Below are 20,336 nucleotides of genomic sequence, written 5' to 3'. Positions count from 1 at the left end.
ACAGGGAGATTCCATGAACCAGGGTGCGACAGATTTGTCCCTGCTATTTCCTGGTAACACCATCACTTTCTATGTCTTTACAAAATGCTAACTCTTCTGGCTCCTACAGAAAGGCTCTTTTTCTTTTTCCCTAGTCATTGTTCAGAAGTTGCTTAATCTTCAGTTTTCTGTTGCTTCCAGCTACTCCTTTAGTGTTTGTTTGTTTGTTTGTTTACCTACTTCACCAGAAGTTGATTGCAAGAATAGTGTTTCACGTTGTGTTCTGTGGGACAGGAATAGGTGCCACATATAGACTCTTACACTTTTTGTTTGATTTGAGTAGTTGCAGTCTATCATGATGGAGAAGTACAGCGGTGAGCGACTGGCTCCATGGCAATACAAGTGTTTGGCAACTGCTTGCTCACATCTCAGCTGACCAAGAAGCTAACACAGACTTGATAGTCATGTTCATTAAGACCTTTCTCAGCTCTCCTGTGTTCATTCCCTAAGCATCTTTTCAGTACTTTGTAATGAAGCTCTGATCTTTGAGCACCTTATACTTTTTTTGAAGTCACTTTAGCCTGAAAGTAAAATTTTTTCAGTGTTCATGCTTTTATTATTTTATTTGTTTTGGTGTTAGGAATCTAACCTTGGGCCTCATATTAGGCAATGCTCTAATACTGAGCCCAACATTCTTTATTTTTATTTAACACATAATTTAAATACTCATGGGGTACTTGGGATAAACTTTGTTAATGATCAGTTTACACTGCTTCTTCCAATAGCTGAGTTGAGAGCTCCTGGGAGCTGGGAAACATTGTTTGGGAATATAAGCTGAACAGCCAAACACAAAAAGAGTTCTTAAAGGAAGACCAGACCCACTTTTATTCCTTCATCTGTTCTGTGCTGTTTCTCTTTTGACACCAAGTACAAAGGTCAAGCTTTGTCGCTGTGCTATACATCCATTGCTGCTGCCCTCAAGTTATCAGGTGATGGGACTGCTGCTCGTTGATGCAGTTTAGCCATTGGAGAGGCTCACAAGTTGGCTGGCACAAGGAAGCCCAGGACTTTGAACTCTGCTTCTGATCAACTTCCAGTTTCTACATGGAACCCTCTGTGAATGGTCTAAGAGAGGAGATCTGAGATAGAGGAATGGAGTAGGAAAGGTAACTGGTACATATTGAGCCCATTCTCTTGTGAGACATTTGATCGCATGAAGACCAAGGAAGGAAGTCTTAGAGATCAGAGACTTGACTTCGCTCTTACTCTACTCAGCTTCCCAGGACTGAAATCTTTCTAAAAAGGGCATTTGAGCTAAGAAGCATTAGTGGAGAGAAAGCAAATAACTCCTCATTTTGCATATGTACATTTGCATGTAAATTACAGGGACGAGTAATTGAATTTTTAATCTAGGTCGCCCTCCTGTTTAAGTAGTGTTTAAGGTCAAGGGATCTGAAACTGCAGAATAGTTTTCTAAATCTTTCTTCCTTTGAACACCTCATTAACATAGCAATGGACTTGTGTAGTGGTATTTGCTCTGCCCTTAGGCTATACTGCCCGAAGGAGGCGGTGGTGCTTCTTGCTGGGGGAAGGGGTCATGAGGTCCCTTCTCCCTGCTTCCTGCTTGCTGGTGTGATCAAACTGCCAGGTGGATTCCCTCCAGGTTAGAACAGAGGACAACTTCAGCTGTCTATTCCATTCTGTATTCATGTGTACTTCCTCATTTTAGATGCTAATAAATTCCCTAATACTCCTTAAGCAGACTTCTGTGGATTTCTTGCTTTAGACCTGTTTGGTGTAAAGAAAAATTAAAATATAGGGGAGGATTCTTTAGTTGTTACTACATAGTCCATTGCTATTGCCCCCAATGAGTTCAACCTTGTGATGACCATCTTGTGTTAAAAACCCAGATTAAACTGGACAGTGGTGGTACATGCCTTTGATCTGGCACTCTGTATCTGTGAGTTAGAGGCCAGCCTGGTCTACAGAGTGAGTTCCAGTATGGCCAGGGCTGTTACACAAAGAAACCCTGTCTCAGAAAAACAAAACCAAACTAACAAAAACCAGATTAAACTTTTGACATTTGAAACCTTATGCAAAGAGGCTTATGGGCTGTTTGTCACTTAGACTATTCCCAGTATCAAGTAAGATTATGAAAAAGCCACAGGCCTTAGCTGGTTCCTTTATTGAATATAGGAATCTAGTCACTGAACCCTTAATTGTGCAGCAAGCCCTTGGTTTACTTCATAGACATAAATAAGAATCATCTATAAAGGATGCCTTTCTACCTTTTATAAAACCATTGTTAAAAATTTCTTACACACTCATCTACTACACGTTTCTTGCTTCATTAAGTTGTTGGTGAATTCTCTAGCACTTTTTTTAACAGCTAATGAAAAATTACAGTAAAAACTGGTGGTACCAGAAAAAATCCAGAGTGTTCAATTGTAGTGACCTTAGTTTATATCAATCCATAGTTCAGTTATCTTTCTTCCAATTCTCCATTACCTTTTATTCTTGAATGCTATTTCTTATTGAAGTTTTTAACTGCATATAAACTTGTTTTTGTTTTGTTTGAAAAAAAGAGTCCATGTAGCCCAGGCTGACCTTATCTGTGGAGTGATTGTCTTAGTTAGGGTTTTGTTGCTGTGGATAGATGCCATGACCACAGCAACTCTTATAAAGGAAAACATTTAATTGGGGCTAGCTTACGGGTGCAGAGTTTTAATCCATTACCATCATGTCGGAAAGCATGGTGGCTTTCAGGCAGACCTGGTGCTGCAGAGGTAACTGAAAGTTCTACATCTGGATCTAAAGGCAGCAGGAAGAGAGAGTGACACTGGGCCTGGCTTTGTAAGTTACTCTAAAATCTCCTTGGGAAATAAAGTAGGATGTGAATTAATAACTTGCCAGTTATTACAACAGAATTACATAATAATATGTAACAAAATTACGTGATAATATGCAAAAACCAACTCCAGGCCTCAGGATTTCTAGTCATGAAGTGCATGAGCAGAGATGTACTTTTTGAAACATAGCTTTAGAATTAAGGAACCAACTATGTAGGCCAAAACTCGTAGCTCTGAAGAAAGGAATTCAGTCCTGCAGCTTACAGGTTTTCTTTCCTGCCCTGAGGGGTGGGTCATACACCAATTGGTTCTAAGATTTTGAAACGGTGGGCTATTGTTAAGCAGTCACTAAGTCCACATATCCCATATGGAAGTTTTTAGTCTATGTTTATTGAAACTGTAATTTCTCTTTGGTGGTCATTGTTGTTTGGTTTTTGGAGACAAAAATCTTGCTATGAAGCCCAAGCTGGCCTTAGACTCTCAAATGCTGGGATTGAAGGTATATACCACCATGACCACCTCCAGGGTGTTTTGGTTTTGGGTTTTGTTGTTGTTGTTGTTGTTTTCTGTATGTGTGTGTCTGTGTGTGTGTGCATGTGTGCGTGCGTTTGGTTTTACTTTCATTTTTAGTGGTACTCAGCTCTTGTGTATTTGGAGATACTTTGGACTAAGTAATTTATAAACAACAGGAATTTTACTTCCCTCCACTTTTGGAGTCCAAGATCGAGGTACCAGCAGATTTAATTTTTGTTAAGGGCCTGTTCTCGTTTGGATGGTGCTTTCTTGTTGTATCCTCATATGGTAGAAGAGTCAAGAGAGTTTTAGGAAGTCTTTCATAAGAGCACTGAATCTGTTTCTGAAGATGGTTAAGTAATAACTTGCCAGAGGCTCAATACTAAAACATGGGTGTTAGAGTCTAATACAGGGTGGAGGGAGTCACCAGCATTTGAACTCTGGGCACAGAGCACCATGGGTTTAACAGTGTATGTGTATACACTTGGCTAAGGCAGTGTCAGAATATTGGGCTTGTTGTGCTTTTCCTCTGCTAGGAAATTAAAATCAGGGCCCTGCACATGTCAGACAGGTACTGAGCCACTGAGCCATACCATTGGGCGCTAGCACATAATTGGCGGGTAAGCTCTGTAATTTTTCCTTTCTGCTTTTGTACTATAAATATTTTAAAGGCAAAAAAATAAAATAAAGAGACTAACATAATGAACACCTAAAAACAATGGCCAAGCTTGTTGCTGTATTTGCTTGAGGTAGAGTTGATTTTTGTGTGCCACTCCTCCATCTGTTCCACTTTTTTAGAGGCAGTTTCTAGTCTGAGTTAGGATTTTTTTCATCAACAGACATTTATGTATTACTGGAGCCCATCTGAACTGCCAACTTGGTTGAATTGAGAAGCACCAGGAGATTAGTAAAGTACACCTCTAGGCGTGTCTGGAAGTGTTGCTAAGAGGATTGAGGAAGGCAGGGTGTCACACCCTGAATGTGGGCAGCACCACCCCTCAGCTTGAGACCTGGGTGGAGTAAAAGGGAAGGAGGAAGAAGCTCTACCACAGGCATTCCCTCTGCTTCACACCCTCCAGGACAGAAGCTCTGCCTTCACCCCAGCATGAGGACGTTTCTGACTTAAGTTGCTTTGCCTGGGTGTTTTGTCACAGCAATGTAAAACTAACACCATGTGCTGTTTAACAAGAATATAGCCTAAAAAATGGGAGTGTGTACACCTGCATATCACAAGCCTAGGTGGTTTACCTGGGACATATGATATGACTTATTGCCCCTAGGCTGTCCTGCCCTCCATAGGTGACTGAGCTGAATACAGTTATAGCACAATGGTGTAGACATAGAAGACACTATTAAATACCAGATAAAAGGTTTTGTTTTGTTTTGTTTTTAGTGTTTTGATATCATGCCTGTACTGGACATTCACATGAAGAAACTGGCAGGGCTGACTAGAAGTAGCTAGCTCTAGGTGAGTCAGGGAATGAAGAACTTTGACTAGTCTTTAAGGACCAGAGATTTCTGTAAGGCCCTGTTCTTTTAGGATGCATGAATTTTTTTCTTCAGTAATAATCTAACCTTAGCTTATTGTGAGCAATTTTACTTTGTAGACGTTTTAAACTTTTTTATTGTTTGGTAATGACACTTAAAACACACATACAAGCTGAATGTGGTAGCCCACTGCCTTTGATCCCAGCGCTTGGGAGGAAGGGGCAGGAGGATCTCTGTGCAGCCTAGTTTACATAGTGAGCTCCAGGATAGTGAGTAGTACAGAGACCCTGTGTGTGTGTGTGTGTGTGTGTGTGTGTGTGTGTGTGTGTGTGTGTGTGTGTGTGTGTGTGTGTGATTGAAAAATATTGTCTTTATGTGCTAAGTCTATAAGCTTTTTTCCTATGCTGCTGTTGTGGTGGTGGGATGGTTTTGTTGTTGTTTTGTTGTTTTGATCTTTGCTATTTTTAAAAACATTATGTATTTTGTTAAAAACTAAAGATAGAGTAGGCTGGACCAGATGGTTCACCAAGTAAAGATTACCAAGCATAGCAACCTGAATTCAAGGTGGAAGAAGAAATCAGCTACTTGTATTCTAACCTCCACAGGCATGCCATGGTATTGGGCCCCCCAACCCCCAGTAAATAAGTAAATGTAAAAAAAAATTTTTTTAATCATAAGACAGGAACACAGTCTACCAGGGTCAGGGTTGTGAACATCTACTAACTCCACATCCTGTCCCACTAGAAGTGAAGCAAAGGTGAGCTACACATTAGTGAAGCTCCTGTTACTATGGCAACAGTACCTTTTGGACTCCCTCCTGAAGGGCCTGTCTGAGGTATATTTACCATTAATTTAAAAACATGAAGCTAAATGTACAGAACTAGATATATTGTCAGCACACAAACCACAGCACACTGCTTACCAAGTGCTCTGTGCCTCATTACATTGTCTTTTGTTTATTTAGTTGGTTGTTGCTGTTGTTTTGTTTGTTTTTGAGACGATTTTCACTATGTTGCTCTGGCTGGCCTACCACTTACTATGTAGACCAAACTTGTATAGAATTCAGAGATCTCCTTGCCTTCACCTCCTAAGTGCTGGAATTTAAGGTATGCATCACAATGCCCAAATTTTTGTTTTTGCACTGTTAAGAGCCTTAGGTTTACTAGGTAAGTAATATACCACTAAGCCACATCTCTGATTCTTGTTTTTTCAAGGCAGAATCTCTAACCTGCCATTAAAGCAACTATTTGAAAACTCAGAAAGATATGCTGTAAAGGTAATTCTTTTTCCAGAAATGGTACTTCAGAACCCAATCTAGGCTAGCAAGCACATGGGACAGGAGGTTCACTTGGTTTATTCTAATGCAGGTGGGGACTGTCTTTTCCCTGTTGGCTGAGATCTGACCTCACAGTCTTGAAATTGGTTAGTTTTTAAAGAATTGATGAAAGAAAGAAGGAAGAGGGTAAACTGCTCTAAGACCATCCAGTTCCTAGAAGTGGGGAATGGGAACAAAAGCTTTACCAGGTGGGAAAAATGAAAAGATTGTATGGGGGCTAGGCTTGATATCTCATGCCCTTAATCCCTTTATTCCCAGCATTGGGGAAGCAGAGACATGCAGATCTCTATGAGTTGGAAGATAGTCAGGGCTTCTTAGTGAGACTGTCTCAAAAATTTAAAAAAAAAAAAAAAAGAGGTTTGCATAAAAGTTTTACAAGTGGACAAGCTACCTTTCATGGGGGAGAGGGGTGTTATTTCTTACAGTATCATCACCAAATTTATCACCTCATCCATCCCCAAGCTTTAATTCACAGACCAGAAGTGGGCATCACTGTGAGTAATAGAATGCTAAGAGAAGCCCTGGGTTCTAGCTGAAGGAAGAAGAAAGATCATTATAATACTCAGAAGAAGCACAGAAAGGCCTTGTTTTTCTTTTTTCTCTTTTCTCTCTTATGCTGAGAAACTCACACAATTCTTTAGTAACAATAGATTGAAGTCTAGCAGGAACCTGAAACTCTGAGGGTAGAAACCATCTCTGATCAGTGGAAAGGAATATTCCTTTCAGCTGCTTATCTCCAAATGCAGTCACTGTCTAGAAATTACATGGCTGAGAGAAGAGGACATGAGTTCCCAGCCTTCTGACTAGATAAGGAGGACCCCCAACTGCCCAGAAAATAATAAGGTGATTAGATTGGCGGGAGACTTAGGAAGTAAACTCCAGTTGTTTCACTAGCCATTCCACTTGCTTGTGTGTCCATATGCTGTGCATGTACAATCTGGCCCCAAACAGGCTGTGAGGAACAAAGTGCAGCTTAGACTATGGCTGGGTCCCGTGTTGATTGGGCTTGGTGCACATGTGGAGCAGATCTGCTTAGCATTGCAAAGACTTTGACACTTAGCTCATGTTGGAACACAGTCTCCAGGAGGCTGGCCAGAGACTTGAGTACAACTAGGTTGGCTCCACTGATAACAGTGTTATTCTTTATATGCACTTAGCATTACCTAGATTTTTACAACAGAATCAAAATATCTAGGATACAATAAAAAGTGATCGTACACTTGAAAAGGTAATAAAATTATCAGTTCACATGGTGAGAGGAATCCAAAATCTTAACACTGATATTAGCATTACCCAGAGGAACTTAGAAACATCAAACATCTTTACATCACCAGACCCGCAGAAGTAGGAAGGGAAGCTGGCAGCACTAAAAAGCTCAGTCGATCCACAGTTAGAGATGACAGCACTCCTCCTCTCTCCATGATTCATAGAACCCAGTAGTCAGGAAGTAAGCAAAGATCCAGCAGAGCTGAGCTTCTGTTCTGAACCAGATTCTAGAACATGCCAAGCAACAGAATACATATTACTCTGAATGTCTGTAAAACATACGTCAAGATGTGGGCCCTGTCATGGGCCATCAAACTAGAAGCATAAAAAGTGATATAAAAGCTGTTCTCCAATTGAAACAAATTAGGGAATAATAGTATGTCATGTCAAAATTTGGTAGAGAACTAGACACAGTAGGAAACAACCTTTAATCCCAGCATTTGGGAGGCAGTGTCAGGAAGATTGCTGTAAGTTCAAGGCCAGTCTGGTTTACATAGTGAGTTCCAGGATAACCAGGTCTACATGATAAGACCCTATCTTTAAAAAAAATAAAAAATAAAATAAAATTGGTAGATGCAGGACTAAGGAGGTGGCTCAATCAGTAAACTCTTTGCAGAGAACAAGCCCAAGGACTTGAGTTGGGATCCCCAGCACCCATATAAAAAGCCAGGTCCAGTGCCAGGGAGGAAAAGACAAGAGGATTCCTGGAGCTAACCAAATATGTGAGCTCCCAGTTTGGCAAAACTCACTAAAAGGTGGAGAACATTTGAGGAAGATAACCGTAGTAGAATATTTTAAGGTATGTTACTTTTGTTTACGTTGCATTTGTTTAACTCTGTGAAGCTGTGTTACTGTGCCTGTCTAAAACACCTGATGGTCTAATAAAGAACTGGCCAACAGCAAGGCAGGAAAAGGACAGGCGAGGCTGACAGGCAGGAAGAATATATAGAGGGAGGAATCTGGGAAGGAAGATGTAGAAGGAACCAGAGAAGGGAAGGACATAAAGGAGCCAGCCACCCAGCTACACAATCAGCAAGCCACAGAGTAGAGTGAGATTTACGGGAGTGAGAGAACAGGGAAAGCCCAGAGGCAAAAGATAGATGGGATCATTTAAACTTAAGAAAAGTTGGCTAGGAAAAAAAAGTGGCGCACGCCTTTAATCCCAGCACTCGGGAGGCAGAGACAGGCGGATCTCTGTGAGTTCGAGGCCAGCCTGGGCTACAGAGTGAGTTCTAGGACAGACTCCAAAGCTACACAGAGAAACCATGTCTCTAAAAACCAAAACAAACAAATAAACAAACAAAGGCTGGACATTCATAATTAGGAATAAGCCTCTGTGCCCCCAAAAGAGTAAAAAACAGATAACCAGTGTCACTGACTTCTGACCTCCACATACATACATGCACAAATTGCTAATGTCCAGAAAAAAATGGGCTGTCACCACAGATCCTATATCAGGATTGTGAAAAAGAACTGTGAGTAATTCTGTGCACATAGTCACCTCAGTGAAGTGCTAGATTTGCCGAAGATGAAATAGATTGCTGGGGACAGATCTCAGAGTCCAATGCATTCTATGTGAGCACTCTGCCAGCTAAGCTGTATCCTCAGCCCTACAGTTACAGACATTTTGGGGGCACTGAAAAGAATGGTATACATGAAGTTGGATATATGTGAAAAATGAAGTTATTAGTCACACCTTCAGTCCTAGTGTATATCCATAGCCAAAGATAGGTTTTCAGAATATTCTACCTGCTCTATATTAAAATGACAGAGAAGGTTTGGAGCTTCTCAGCCAGGTCTCAGGGTCCAGAAACAGGAGACTCCAACCTCTTGTCAAATCAGAATCAGTGTGTTTGTGATATCAGTCGAGGGAACCAATGAATTCTTCAGATTCCCCACTTCCTGTTCAAAGAGAACATTTCTTTCCTACATTTTAATACTGTGAGCTGCCTGTGATTGGTGTTGAAGGTGTTTTGAGTGTCATTGCTTAACTGGACTGGAGGTGATCTCATGTGACAGCATGGAGCTCTTGTTTTGGAGTTGCCATTACTTTCTAGAACAGCCATTCTGTACAGCTGCCAACATGCCCTGGGTACTCTTGCTTCATATTGCAGTGATACTGCTTTGTCAGGGTAGAATTCAGCCTCACAGGGCTAGAGTCAGTCTGCTGACCTCATGCCACAGTACAGCATGTTCAAACCTGGGAGAAACTCAGGGGTTACTCGGCATATTCGTCCTCCTCCCTCACAAGCATGGAACCGGCACTCTCTTCGGAAACCGTATGTTGTATATGTGTGTGTATCTGTCTCTTTTTATAAATCTCTTTCTCGTTCCTTTAGTTATACGGCTTTAAGTGGGGGCTGGTTGCGCAGACACAGGAAACCGACTGAGCTGCTAGAACTTAGCACTTTTCAGCAGCAGAGCTCAGCCAGGGCATGTGCTATTTTAAGATGGTGAGGTTGGGATAATAGACAATCCTGTTCTGTTTCCTAACTGTTTGTTTCACTCATAGCTATTTGGACAGAACGCAAAGAGTATTGTGTGGCAATGTAGGCATGCTCAGATCATACTAGAGTATCCCAGCAACTTGGGTGTGGGGCCTGTTTCCATGCAGAATAGATGTTATCCTGGGTTTTTCAGGCTAAAAAGTTACTGGAAAATAAGCATTGCCTTAAGTGAACAAAAGGGTTTCATTTGCCTTGGCAGATTAGGAAAGGCTTGGGTTAAATGTGAAGATGCCAGGCATGCAGAACAAATAGGAATTTGAGTTAAAGCCAGTTTGAAATATTTCTCACACTCTCCTTTAAGGAATTCCTATCATTGAGCTACTTGTTTTCATTGTTTTCCCTGTGACATGGTGATTTTCTGAATTATGAACAGTGTGTACATCTCAGTGTTGATTTTCATCTTTAGATCAACAGCACAGGGCTGTGCAGTGAACTAATAGGAATATGATCCAGCTTTATGCAACATCCCCCATGCTCACATTTCATCTTTCTTTCTGAATAGAAAACTGAGCCATTAGATTGAGTTCACTATGGGTTGCTTTTATAAACAATACATAGATACTTTCTAGGAGATAATTTTTTTAAAGCAAAGCCAATTCTTTAGAGGTTTTTTTTTTCCTTATTCTAAAATTAATACTGTTTGCTTGTGAGCAGTTGGACTTAAGCTCCAAACAGATTTTTCGTTCTGGAGTTTGATATTTTAAATGCCAACTTTATTAGCAGATTTGTGCTTCTGATCTGTACCCTCCTTTTCTGTTTGTTCTGAATCTTGAATCCTAAAACCTTGGCACATGGTGTGTTTGTTCTGAAGTTATAAAAGGTCAGTTTATTTATCAATGTTTTAGTAAGAATGCTTGTACAAGGGCTGGAGAGATGGCACAGTAGGTAAGAGTGCATACTGCTCTTGCAGAGGACCCAAGTCTGGTTCCCAGCACCCACAACAAGTGAATTTCAACTGCCTATAACTCCAGACCTAGGGGATCTAGCAGCTCTAGCTACCATGGAAACCTGCACTCACATTTAGAAACACAAGTAATTAAAAATTATAAATCTGTGAGGGAAAAAGAAAAGAATGGTAGTGCAGGCTGAGTGGAGTGGTAGAAGGGAAAGTATTCCTAGACAAGCCCTAAGAGAAAGGGCAGACACAGTCAGGTTACATTTGTACTCCGTCAGTGCCACTGTGAGACAGAAACGTAGGACAGACTGAAACATTTCATTTGTCTTTACCTTGCACTTGTATTAACTAGTAGAAATCTCTTTAGAGCTAGGGTGACCCAACAGGGTATAGCTCAGTTGTAGACACTTGCATGGCATGCAGAAACCCTAGGTCCAATCCTCAGTACCCCTTACACACACACACACACACACACACACACACACACACACACACACACACACGAAATAATTTTCTGAAACACAGTGTGCCTGAGTGAGTTTCTGTCTCTTATTCAAACAAATAATCCACTCTGGTCAACTAAAGTGTTCTTACTGAAGCAGTGATTTAAATATTCAGCAATGAGGTACCTGCTTCCACATCTCAGATTCTTAACAGGACTAGATACATCAAGAGGCTGTAAACTGGGACCATTTGTGAGAGCTGAACACCTTCTATACTGCAGAATTCATGTTTTGAAGGAAGACTTGCAAAAAGGGAAAATATAGCTGACTGTAGAAAATCAGTGTGGAATTTGAAGAAAGGAGAACTCTAGAAGTCACTTATTGAATTCATCTACATTTTAAATGTTTACAATTTTGTAGTGTCTCCAGAGGTTGCTCCATTCTAAAGATTTTTGCCTTTTTCCTTTCTCAGTAACCCTGCAGTGGCCACACCTTTATATATTTATGTTAAGGCTACAGACATTCTAAATAATTCCTTGTCAATATTATATGAGCTTTTTCTACAGACACTCAAAAATTTCAACTTAGAACAAGCTTAGACACATACAGATGCTGTACTTTAAACCTAAGTTTAATATACATTGAGCTGTTGCTTTATTAAGTGGTTATTTTTGGTTTTTTTATGATATAATAAAATTTCTCTCACATCCAAATCTCTGGCATATGAAGCCTAGAGGTCACCTTCAAGTGTCGTTCCTTAGGAACTGTTTACCTTATCTATTTAAGATTGTCTCTCAGTGAACCTGGAATTCACCATGTAAGATAGGCTGGCTCACCAACAAGCTCCAGGGTTTGGCTTGCCCTGCCTCCCTGGCACTAGGATTATATACATGTGCCCCCATGCCTGGCTTTTTTATGTGTGCACGGGGATCAAACCCAGGACCTCAGTCTTAACAAGGTAAGCAAGAAATGACTGAGCCTTCTCCTCAGCCCCTTAATTTTCATTATTAAAATATAGAACCAAAGCCGGGTGGTGGTACATGCCTTTAATCCCAGCACTCAAGTGTAGATGTAACCAACCATCTTATTAAATAAGAAACACAGAACCAATGTAAAAGAGAAAGCCAAGAGGTCAGAGCTCAGAGCTAAAACCTTACCCTTTCTGCGGTGCTCCTAGCTCTCCGAAGTAAATCCAGTGCTACCAGAAGCAGACATGTCTCACTGTCCAAAACGTCTAAATTTTTAAAACATTTTAAATGTCATATTTTGTAGGTCTTTGAAGTGTTTGAAGACTATCTATCTATCTGAAATATATCTATGTATACCTAGAAGACTTATTTAACATGGCTATAAATATGATTATCATAGATGACTAATTATTAATCTATTTCTTAATTATCCATTACAATTTTAAATGAGTTACATAAGCATAATACCTCAAACAAGAATAGAAATATATATACAGGATAACAAAATTAACTTTAAGTTTGTATCAATAAACTAAAATTTATACCAATGTAAAACATTTTAAACATAAACTAAAATCTATACCAATGTAAAACATTTTAAACAAGTTGTTGTTCTTTAAAAGTAGGTTTCTTAATCTACCCTTTTTCTTATCTCTATAGCCTATATATCTATATCACTCAGGAGACAGAGACAGGCAGATCTCTGTGAGTTCGAGGCTAGCCTGGTCTACAGAATGAGTTTCAGGACAGCCAGGGATACACTCAGAAACCCTGTTTTGAACAACCAAAGATGGATGGATGGATGGATGGATGGATGGATGGATGGATGGATGGATGGATGGATGGATGGATGGATGGATAAATGTAGAACCAGGTCACAAAATTGGAGAAACAAGAGGACAGAACTTTTATCACCTAAACCAGAAGAGGGCATTACATCCCCTAGTCCTCTGCAGGAGCAGCCACTGTTAACAATTATCAACCAGAGTTGAGCCATCTCTCCAGCCCCCAGGGATGGTTCTTAATGAAACTGTCCAGTACCTGTTTATCTTAGGATTGTCCCTTGTGGAAGCAGTGGTAAATTGCTTGTGTTACTTGTTTTGTTGTTATTCTCCATTGAATTAATTATATTCCAGATTACCTCTGAGTTTTGGGGCTAAATGAAGGAAAGAGGACATAAAACTTAGAGCTGAGAACAGCTTTTGGCATTTGCAGGGAGCAAATCTGAAGAGCCATGCTCAACTCTTAAGGTCTGAAAACAGGATTCGAATATGACAAACATCTCTGTTCTCACTGGCTATGTGGTCATGGTTCAGACTGAGCAGAAGGAGCATTTCCATTTGGAGGCCAAGACTCAGGGCTGCACTGCTGCCTAGTCCCAGTTGTCTCTGGTGAACATGGTGAGGTGAGGTTCAGGATGACTAGCTTATGGAGCCAACCCTGCTGTAACTAGATAGGAACAAGAGGAATTCAGTTAGCATGCCAGCACTTTTATTCTTTATTGTGAAATAAGGCTCTTTCACTAGAAAACTCCTAAGGATCTTGCAATGTAGGGTGCTTAGATGAGTACATGTATATGCATACTCATGGACAGACTTGTATAAATTGGCTTTTAAAATAAAGTAATATGAGGGCCAGCAAGATGCACTTGCTGCTAAGCCTAATGATGAACACCTACCCCATCCCCTTCCTCACACGCACGCACGCACGCACGCACGCACGCACGTGCACGCGCACACGCACGTGCACGCGCACACACACAAACAAAATAAAGTAAGATGGCTTAGTGGTTAAAGGCTGTGAAGCTTGATATCCTACGTATTAGTTCCCAGGGCCCACATGATGGAAGGAGAGAACTGACTTATGAAGGGGGTCTGAGGTTGTCTTCTGGCCACACACATAGAAAATAAGTAAATTAAATAAAAATTTTAAATGAAAGTAATACATTTTCCTATGGCTCTCAGAAGTAGAAATTTAAGCTACAAACTATATGCATTCTCTGTTTATATTCAGTTATATTAGATTTAGAAAACAATTTCCTAGGGCTGGTAAGATGGCTTAGCAGGTGCTTGCTGCCCTACCTGATGGACCTGAGTAGTTAGATCCCCATGGCCCATATATAGGAAGAAGAGAACAAAGTCCTGCAAGTTAACCTTTGGGCTCCACATGTGTGGGACACATGGTAGATGGGTGGGTAGGTGGGTGGATGGATTGGATGGATGGATGGATGGATGGATGGATGGATGGATGGATGGATGGATGACATAGACTTTTTAGAAGTCTAGGCACATGAAGGACTTAGATTGAACATACCCTGACCTCACCATCTTGTCAAAGAAAGCATTTGACCTTTGATTAAGGATCTTCCTCATCAGTAATTGTTAACATAGGTATGTGTAGTTAATGCCTCTGTAAAGGCCTTATCTCCAAATAGAGTTCTGTGTTTCTATAACCAACCTGAGAGTTCATTGTCATTGACTTGACTGCTTAGGATTAGCCACAAGAGAAGACAGAACACAGTTATCAGCGACACACATGGATTTCTAATGTGAATCTTAGATTTACTTTGATCTCAAAGTAATCCTTCGTCTTTAAAGCATTCTGCCTTCACATTAATTTTGGGTTCTTCAAGTTTAAAATTGAAGAACAGCTGCCTTGCAAACTTCACAAGATAGGTAAAAAGCCTAACCCTTTAACCTAAAAGTAGATCGTTTTAGTACTTAGGCACCTTTTCTTATTATTTTTTTAATTCATAGGCATATCTTGCCTGTATATATGTCTCTGTACCACACAAGTACCTGGTGCCCATGAGGGCATCGTATCCCCTGGAACTGGAGTTATAGATGGTTGTAAGCCATCTGTCCAGCCCCTCCATGTTTTTCTTTTGATGCTATTTAGGAATGTTGGCCAGAACCATCCTCACCTCCAGTGTACTTTATTCCTTTGGGGGGGGGGGGGCATGGGTATGTGTGGGTGGATGTGTGGGGAGGTGTGGGGGGGTGCACATAGAATTAACTATATAGCTCAGGCTGCTGTCCAATTCATGATCTCCTACCATTGTGTATCACCACACCTGACTAAACTCAGGGCTTTTAAAAATAATGTTAAAATAAATAAACAGCCAGGCATAGTAGTCAGTGCATGCCTTTTATCCCAGCACTTGGGAGGCAGAGGCAGTCTTAGCTCTGAGTTTGAGGCCAGCCAGGGCTGTGTACTGAGACCCTATCTCAAAAGGTGGAGCTGGAGAGATGGCTCAAGAGGTTAAGAGCCCTGGCTGCTCTTCCAAAGGTCCTGAGTTCAATTCCCAGCAACCACAGGGTGGCTCACAACCATCTATAATGAGATCTGGTGCCCTCTTCTGGCATTCAGGCATATATATATATACAGACAGAACACTGTGTGTGTGTGTGTGTGTGTGTGTGTGTGTGTGTGTGTGTGTGTGTGTGTGTGTGTAATGAATGAATAAATAAATAAATCTTTAAAAAATTGTCTTGTAAAATACCTTTTTTAAAAAGGCAAACAATAATATTCTCTAGAGATTGTTAATGCTTTGAGAAATAAGTTCTCAGGTTCCTTAGCACTTGATTATATTCATTAAAAATAAAAGTGGCCGGGCGGTGGTGGCGCACACCCTTAATCCCAACACTCGAGAGGCAGAGCCAGGCAGATCTCTGTGAGTTCGAGGCCAGCCTGGGCTACCAAGTGAGTTCCAGGAAAGGCGCAAAGCTACGCAGAGAAACTCTGTCTCGAAAAACCAAAAAAAAAAAAAAGGGCTGGAGAGATGGCTCAGAGGTTAAGAGCACTGACTGCTCTTCCAGAAGTCCTGAGTTCAATTCCCAGCAACCACATGTAAAGAGATCTGGCACCCTCTCCTGTATACATAATAAATAAATAAATTTAAAAAAAAAAGATAAAAATAAAAGTGTATAAATAAATGCTTTATAAAGGAAATCCTAACTACTAAAGTGTGAATCAGATTTTTGTTTTGTTTTGTTTTTTGTTTTTCAAGACAGGATTTCTTTGTGTAGCTTTGCACCTTTCCTGGAACTCACTTTGTAGACCAGGTTGGCCTCGAACTCACAGAGATCCGCCTGCCTCTGCCTCCCGAGTGCTGGGATTAAAAGCATGCGCCACCACCGCCCGGCAGTGAATCATATTTCTAAACTTAAGTTATTACAGGTTAAACTCATTTCTAGTAGGATTGTTGTGGGGCAGAACAGAGTATCTGGATTTCAGCTCAGCATTTAACAGAGTCCTGTTGTGTAACTTTATAGCTAATTTGGATACATGTCAGTATGGAAGAAGGTCTAATGGTTTGCTTCAGGGTGCTCTTTGTTCTGATCAACCCTTCATTAATTCCTTGACTTGCTTAATTAGAGTGGAAGATGTCACACAGCTAAAAAGAATAGTTAACTTGAACAAAAGCATTGGAATCCAGAGAAATTCACAAAGAAAGCACAGGTCAGCACACCTTGTGAACAGCTATCTCACATTTGTGAATCTCTGACAGGGCATCATAGATCTTTCTGCCTCAGCTCCCCAAATACTGGGGAAGCCCTGGCTGACCTAGAGCTCACTGTGTAGACCAAGATGGTATTGAACTTACTGAGATCCACATGCCTGGCCATCCAGCTTTAAAAAAAAAAAAAAAAAAAAAAGTGTATTTATTTTAATGTATGGATGTTTTGTGTCTGTGCACCACCTTTGTGCCTGATACCAGAGAAGGCTAGAAGGGGGCATTGGCTACCCTGAGACAGGAGTGGTGAGACAGTTGTGAGTTGTCATGTGGGTGCTGGGAACCCAACCTGAGTCCTCTGCAAGAGCAGCTTTTAACCACTGAGCCATCTCCACCCCTTCCCCCTGTTCCCCTACACGAGCATTTTTTTAAATACAGGTTCTAGAAATTGAACTCAGGTACTTGTGTTTGTAGAGCAAGTATCTTAAGTGTTTTGAAAATTAATTTTAATCAGATTATAAGGAGGTAAAATAATTTTGTCATATTCCTAGGAAGATGGAAAATGTTTATCTTTTAGGCAGCTGCCAAAGCTAAGAAAAACTAGAGACAGTGATGTATTGATTGCCCCCTGTGTTTTCTCAAGACTGGATCTTACTCTGTGGACAAGGCTGACATCAAACCCCTGGCCATCCTTCTTCCTTAGGCTTCCAGTGCTGGGATTATGCTTGTGAGCCACCACAACCAGCTGCATATACTGATTTTCTAAGCCTGCTTTAAAAACAGATCATCCACATTCATTCACTGCTACTCTGTGTTGACGGTGCACATGAGTACTAGGCCAGAACACGTGGACCTTGGGCTTCATGGTTTTCAACCTAAATACTGCACAAGTCATAACATGTCTTAGAGACTCTGTTCACTTTGAATCAAAACTTGCGGGTCTTTGCTTTTGTTCTAACCATTTGTGTAAGGGACTGTTTTTCCCGAAGGGCAGTTTAGAGTATTTGAAATTGAAATTAGAATTTTTCATTCCCTAAACTAATCCTGCTTTCTTTTCCCATATTTGAGTCACATTCTCCTCTTCTTATGCTGGAAACAAGGGCCCCAGCTTTCTTCACTCTTCTTCATCGCCCAGACAGAGGCAGCAGCTTGCAGAAGAGCTATTGGTTTGTTTTAACATGCTCTGCTTCTGTTGCACTCCAGTCTGCACTAATTTTGAGTAATCCTCTCAGCGGTCTCACCTCTTTTCTTCAAGCCTTTTTGACTCTTAAGTAAAAACTGCCAATGCAGAAGGCCTGGAAACAGTATAGAAAAACAAGGTAGCTTAGCCTGAGCTCATCCAGCACATAATGGAGTAACGTGTTCTTTTTCTGCTTTCTAATCCCAAAGATGCATGTTCGTGTTCATCAGAACTCATTAAATACCTGCTCTGTCTGGTGCTGGTAACCTCCTGCAGCTCACTGTCCTTTGACAGCTCACCTTTCCTCTTGCGTGGTGATCCTGTTGATGCTTTATCTGTTTTCTTCTTATTTCTTGGTTCTAAACTTTGACTCATTTTAATTGCATTTTATTGGGGGGGGGCGGGGAGAAGGGAGGAGAGAAGAGAGAAGAGAAAAATACACCCGAGTCAATTTTCTCCTGCCACCATGTAGGTTCTAAAGATCAAACCCAGCTCATCAGGCTTGACTACACGTGCCTTTACCTGCTCAGCCATCCTGGAGACCCCGATTATTTTAAGCTCAGAGAGGATAGGTGGAAAAACAAGGACTCAGATCTGTCTCTTAAGGAGACTAGCACACCTCAAACCCATTTACTATGGCCTGATGTCTTGAGCTTAATGTTGCCAAACAGTAGATTACAGTCATGTGATGGCATCTCAAGAGGAAGGGTGAAAGGTTGAGAAACTGGTTATTTGTTTCTTTATTTGTAATATGATGGAAGAGGTTGAAAAAGACTTCCTTTTGGTACGTTGCCAGCCGATAGCTAGTTTTCACTCCTGCTTCTTCATTCTTGTTATAGCTCTTTATCTTCACTCTGGTAACTGTCTTAATATTCAGAAGGCATTTCTTTGAAACTCTGGGGTTCTCTGCAGTTTAGTGGCAAAGCAACAGTGATAAAGCTAACTGGTTAAACGGTGTCATGGTTTTGTACTTTTTTCCCCCAGGCCATCTGTGACAACTGATATTTTGCAAAGAACAAATAAAAATAAAACTTTGTTTTCACACTGACATGAACTAACTCATCAAATAACATTATTTTTAGCAATTTTCTTAATTTCTGACAATATGTTCACTTTTCATATTTATACAACTACCTGTTGAAAATTCTTCAGTGACGCTTGCTGGAGCACAGTGAGGCAGGCTGTAGGTCCCACAGTGGGAAGAGTACAACATGAGCAGGATGTGCTGTGGGGCGTAGGTGGTCATGATAGAAAATGACCAGGAGAGTAACAGAGATTCTGGCCTGCCTGACTTGACAAGATTCCTCCCAAAGACAGTCAGAGGACAAAGAGCCAGGTCAGACACTGAAGAGGATGCATATCAAGGAAGGAGTTCTAGACAAAACTTACTTAACCAATTTTGATAGAACTGGATTTTAGGAAGGACACAGTTGTACTCAGGAAAAAGCTCAGAAATCAATAGAAGTTTTGGCTGAATAAAGAGTCTTAGTCAATATTCACCTAAAATTTAGAAATCTAATAGCTATCTAAGTTGGACTTTGAAGAGAGTTAGAGCTCTCCCTCTAACAGCGATAGACTATAACGTGAAGCACACTTTTAATTTAAAAGATTTATTTTTACGTTGATGAGTATTTTGCCTGCGTGCATGTATATTCACTGTATATGCACTGGCTGCAGGGGTCAGAAGAGAGCATCAGATCCCTCCCTGGAACAGGAGTTAAAGATTCCAGTGAGCCACCATGTGGATTCAGGGAACCAAACCCAGATCCTCTGCAAGAGCAGCCATTGCTCTTAACCTCTGAGCCAGCTCTCCAGCCTTTAAATGTATTTGCTTATGTATGTGGGTGATGTATACGGATGTGTATGTGTGTTTGTGACTACATGTGCACATGTGAACATACTTGTAGAGGCCTAAAATTGATGTAGGGTGTCTTCCTCAGTTTCTCTCCACCTTATATATTGAGGCAGAGTTTCTCATTTGAGCCCAAGTTTGTCACTTTGGCTAATCTACCTCACCAGCTTGCTCTTGGAATTACAGGGAGGCTCTCACACCTATCCAGCATTTACCTGGGGTCTATGGATCTGAACTCCATACCACACACTTGACTGGCAAGCACTTTATCTACAGACCATCTTCTGCTCCTGTTAGCATTTTTTAACAGTATAGTTTGCCCATGCTTCCTCTGAGGGTAGTTTTCTGGTAGTATACTAAGTTATGATGATTCATTTTCTTCTTTTGAAATAACATGTTGAGTTCCTTTATTTAGCATGGAAGATCATTTGGAAGATTAAGCTTTAGTTAGCCTGGATTCTGTGGTTATTTGCTGTTTGCCTTGTTCTGGGCTTGAACCTGAGTCCTTGTTCATGCTATCATACACTCTACTGTGGAGAGAAAGCCCTCCCTGCCCCAAGGAGTCTTGGTTGCTTGGTTGTTTTCCTTCCTGGAGAAACTACTA

The 20,336-nt window shown here is 40.9% G+C and overlaps 1 protein-coding gene across 20 annotated transcripts in view; it reads left to right on the top strand.

Moving 5' to 3' along the window:
• Tmcc1 (transmembrane and coiled-coil domain family 1) overlaps window positions 1-20,336 on the top strand; it is a 172,728-nt gene that overhangs the window by 109,401 nt on the left and 42,991 nt on the right. Inside the window, exon 1 of one of the 20 annotated variants that reach the window (XM_042273897.2) lies at window positions 1,456-9,725. The exons of 18 other annotated variants lie outside the window; for them this stretch is intronic. In XM_042273897.2, the coding sequence (XP_042129831.1) occupies window positions 9,684-9,725 (42 nt within the window). In that variant the 5' untranslated portion in view covers window positions 1,456-9,683. Of the gene's footprint in view, window positions 1-1,455; window positions 9,726-20,336 lie in introns of those variants that run through there. One more of the 20 variants, XM_042273899.2, reaches the window with a different exon arrangement.

This window comes from Peromyscus maniculatus, chromosome 3 (genome assembly GCF_049852395.1).
Source record: "Peromyscus maniculatus bairdii isolate BWxNUB_F1_BW_parent chromosome 3, HU_Pman_BW_mat_3.1, whole genome shotgun sequence".
NCBI classification, from domain to species: domain Eukaryota; kingdom Metazoa; phylum Chordata; class Mammalia; order Rodentia; family Cricetidae; genus Peromyscus; species Peromyscus maniculatus.
This window is presented reverse-complemented; position numbering and strand designations above follow the sequence as displayed.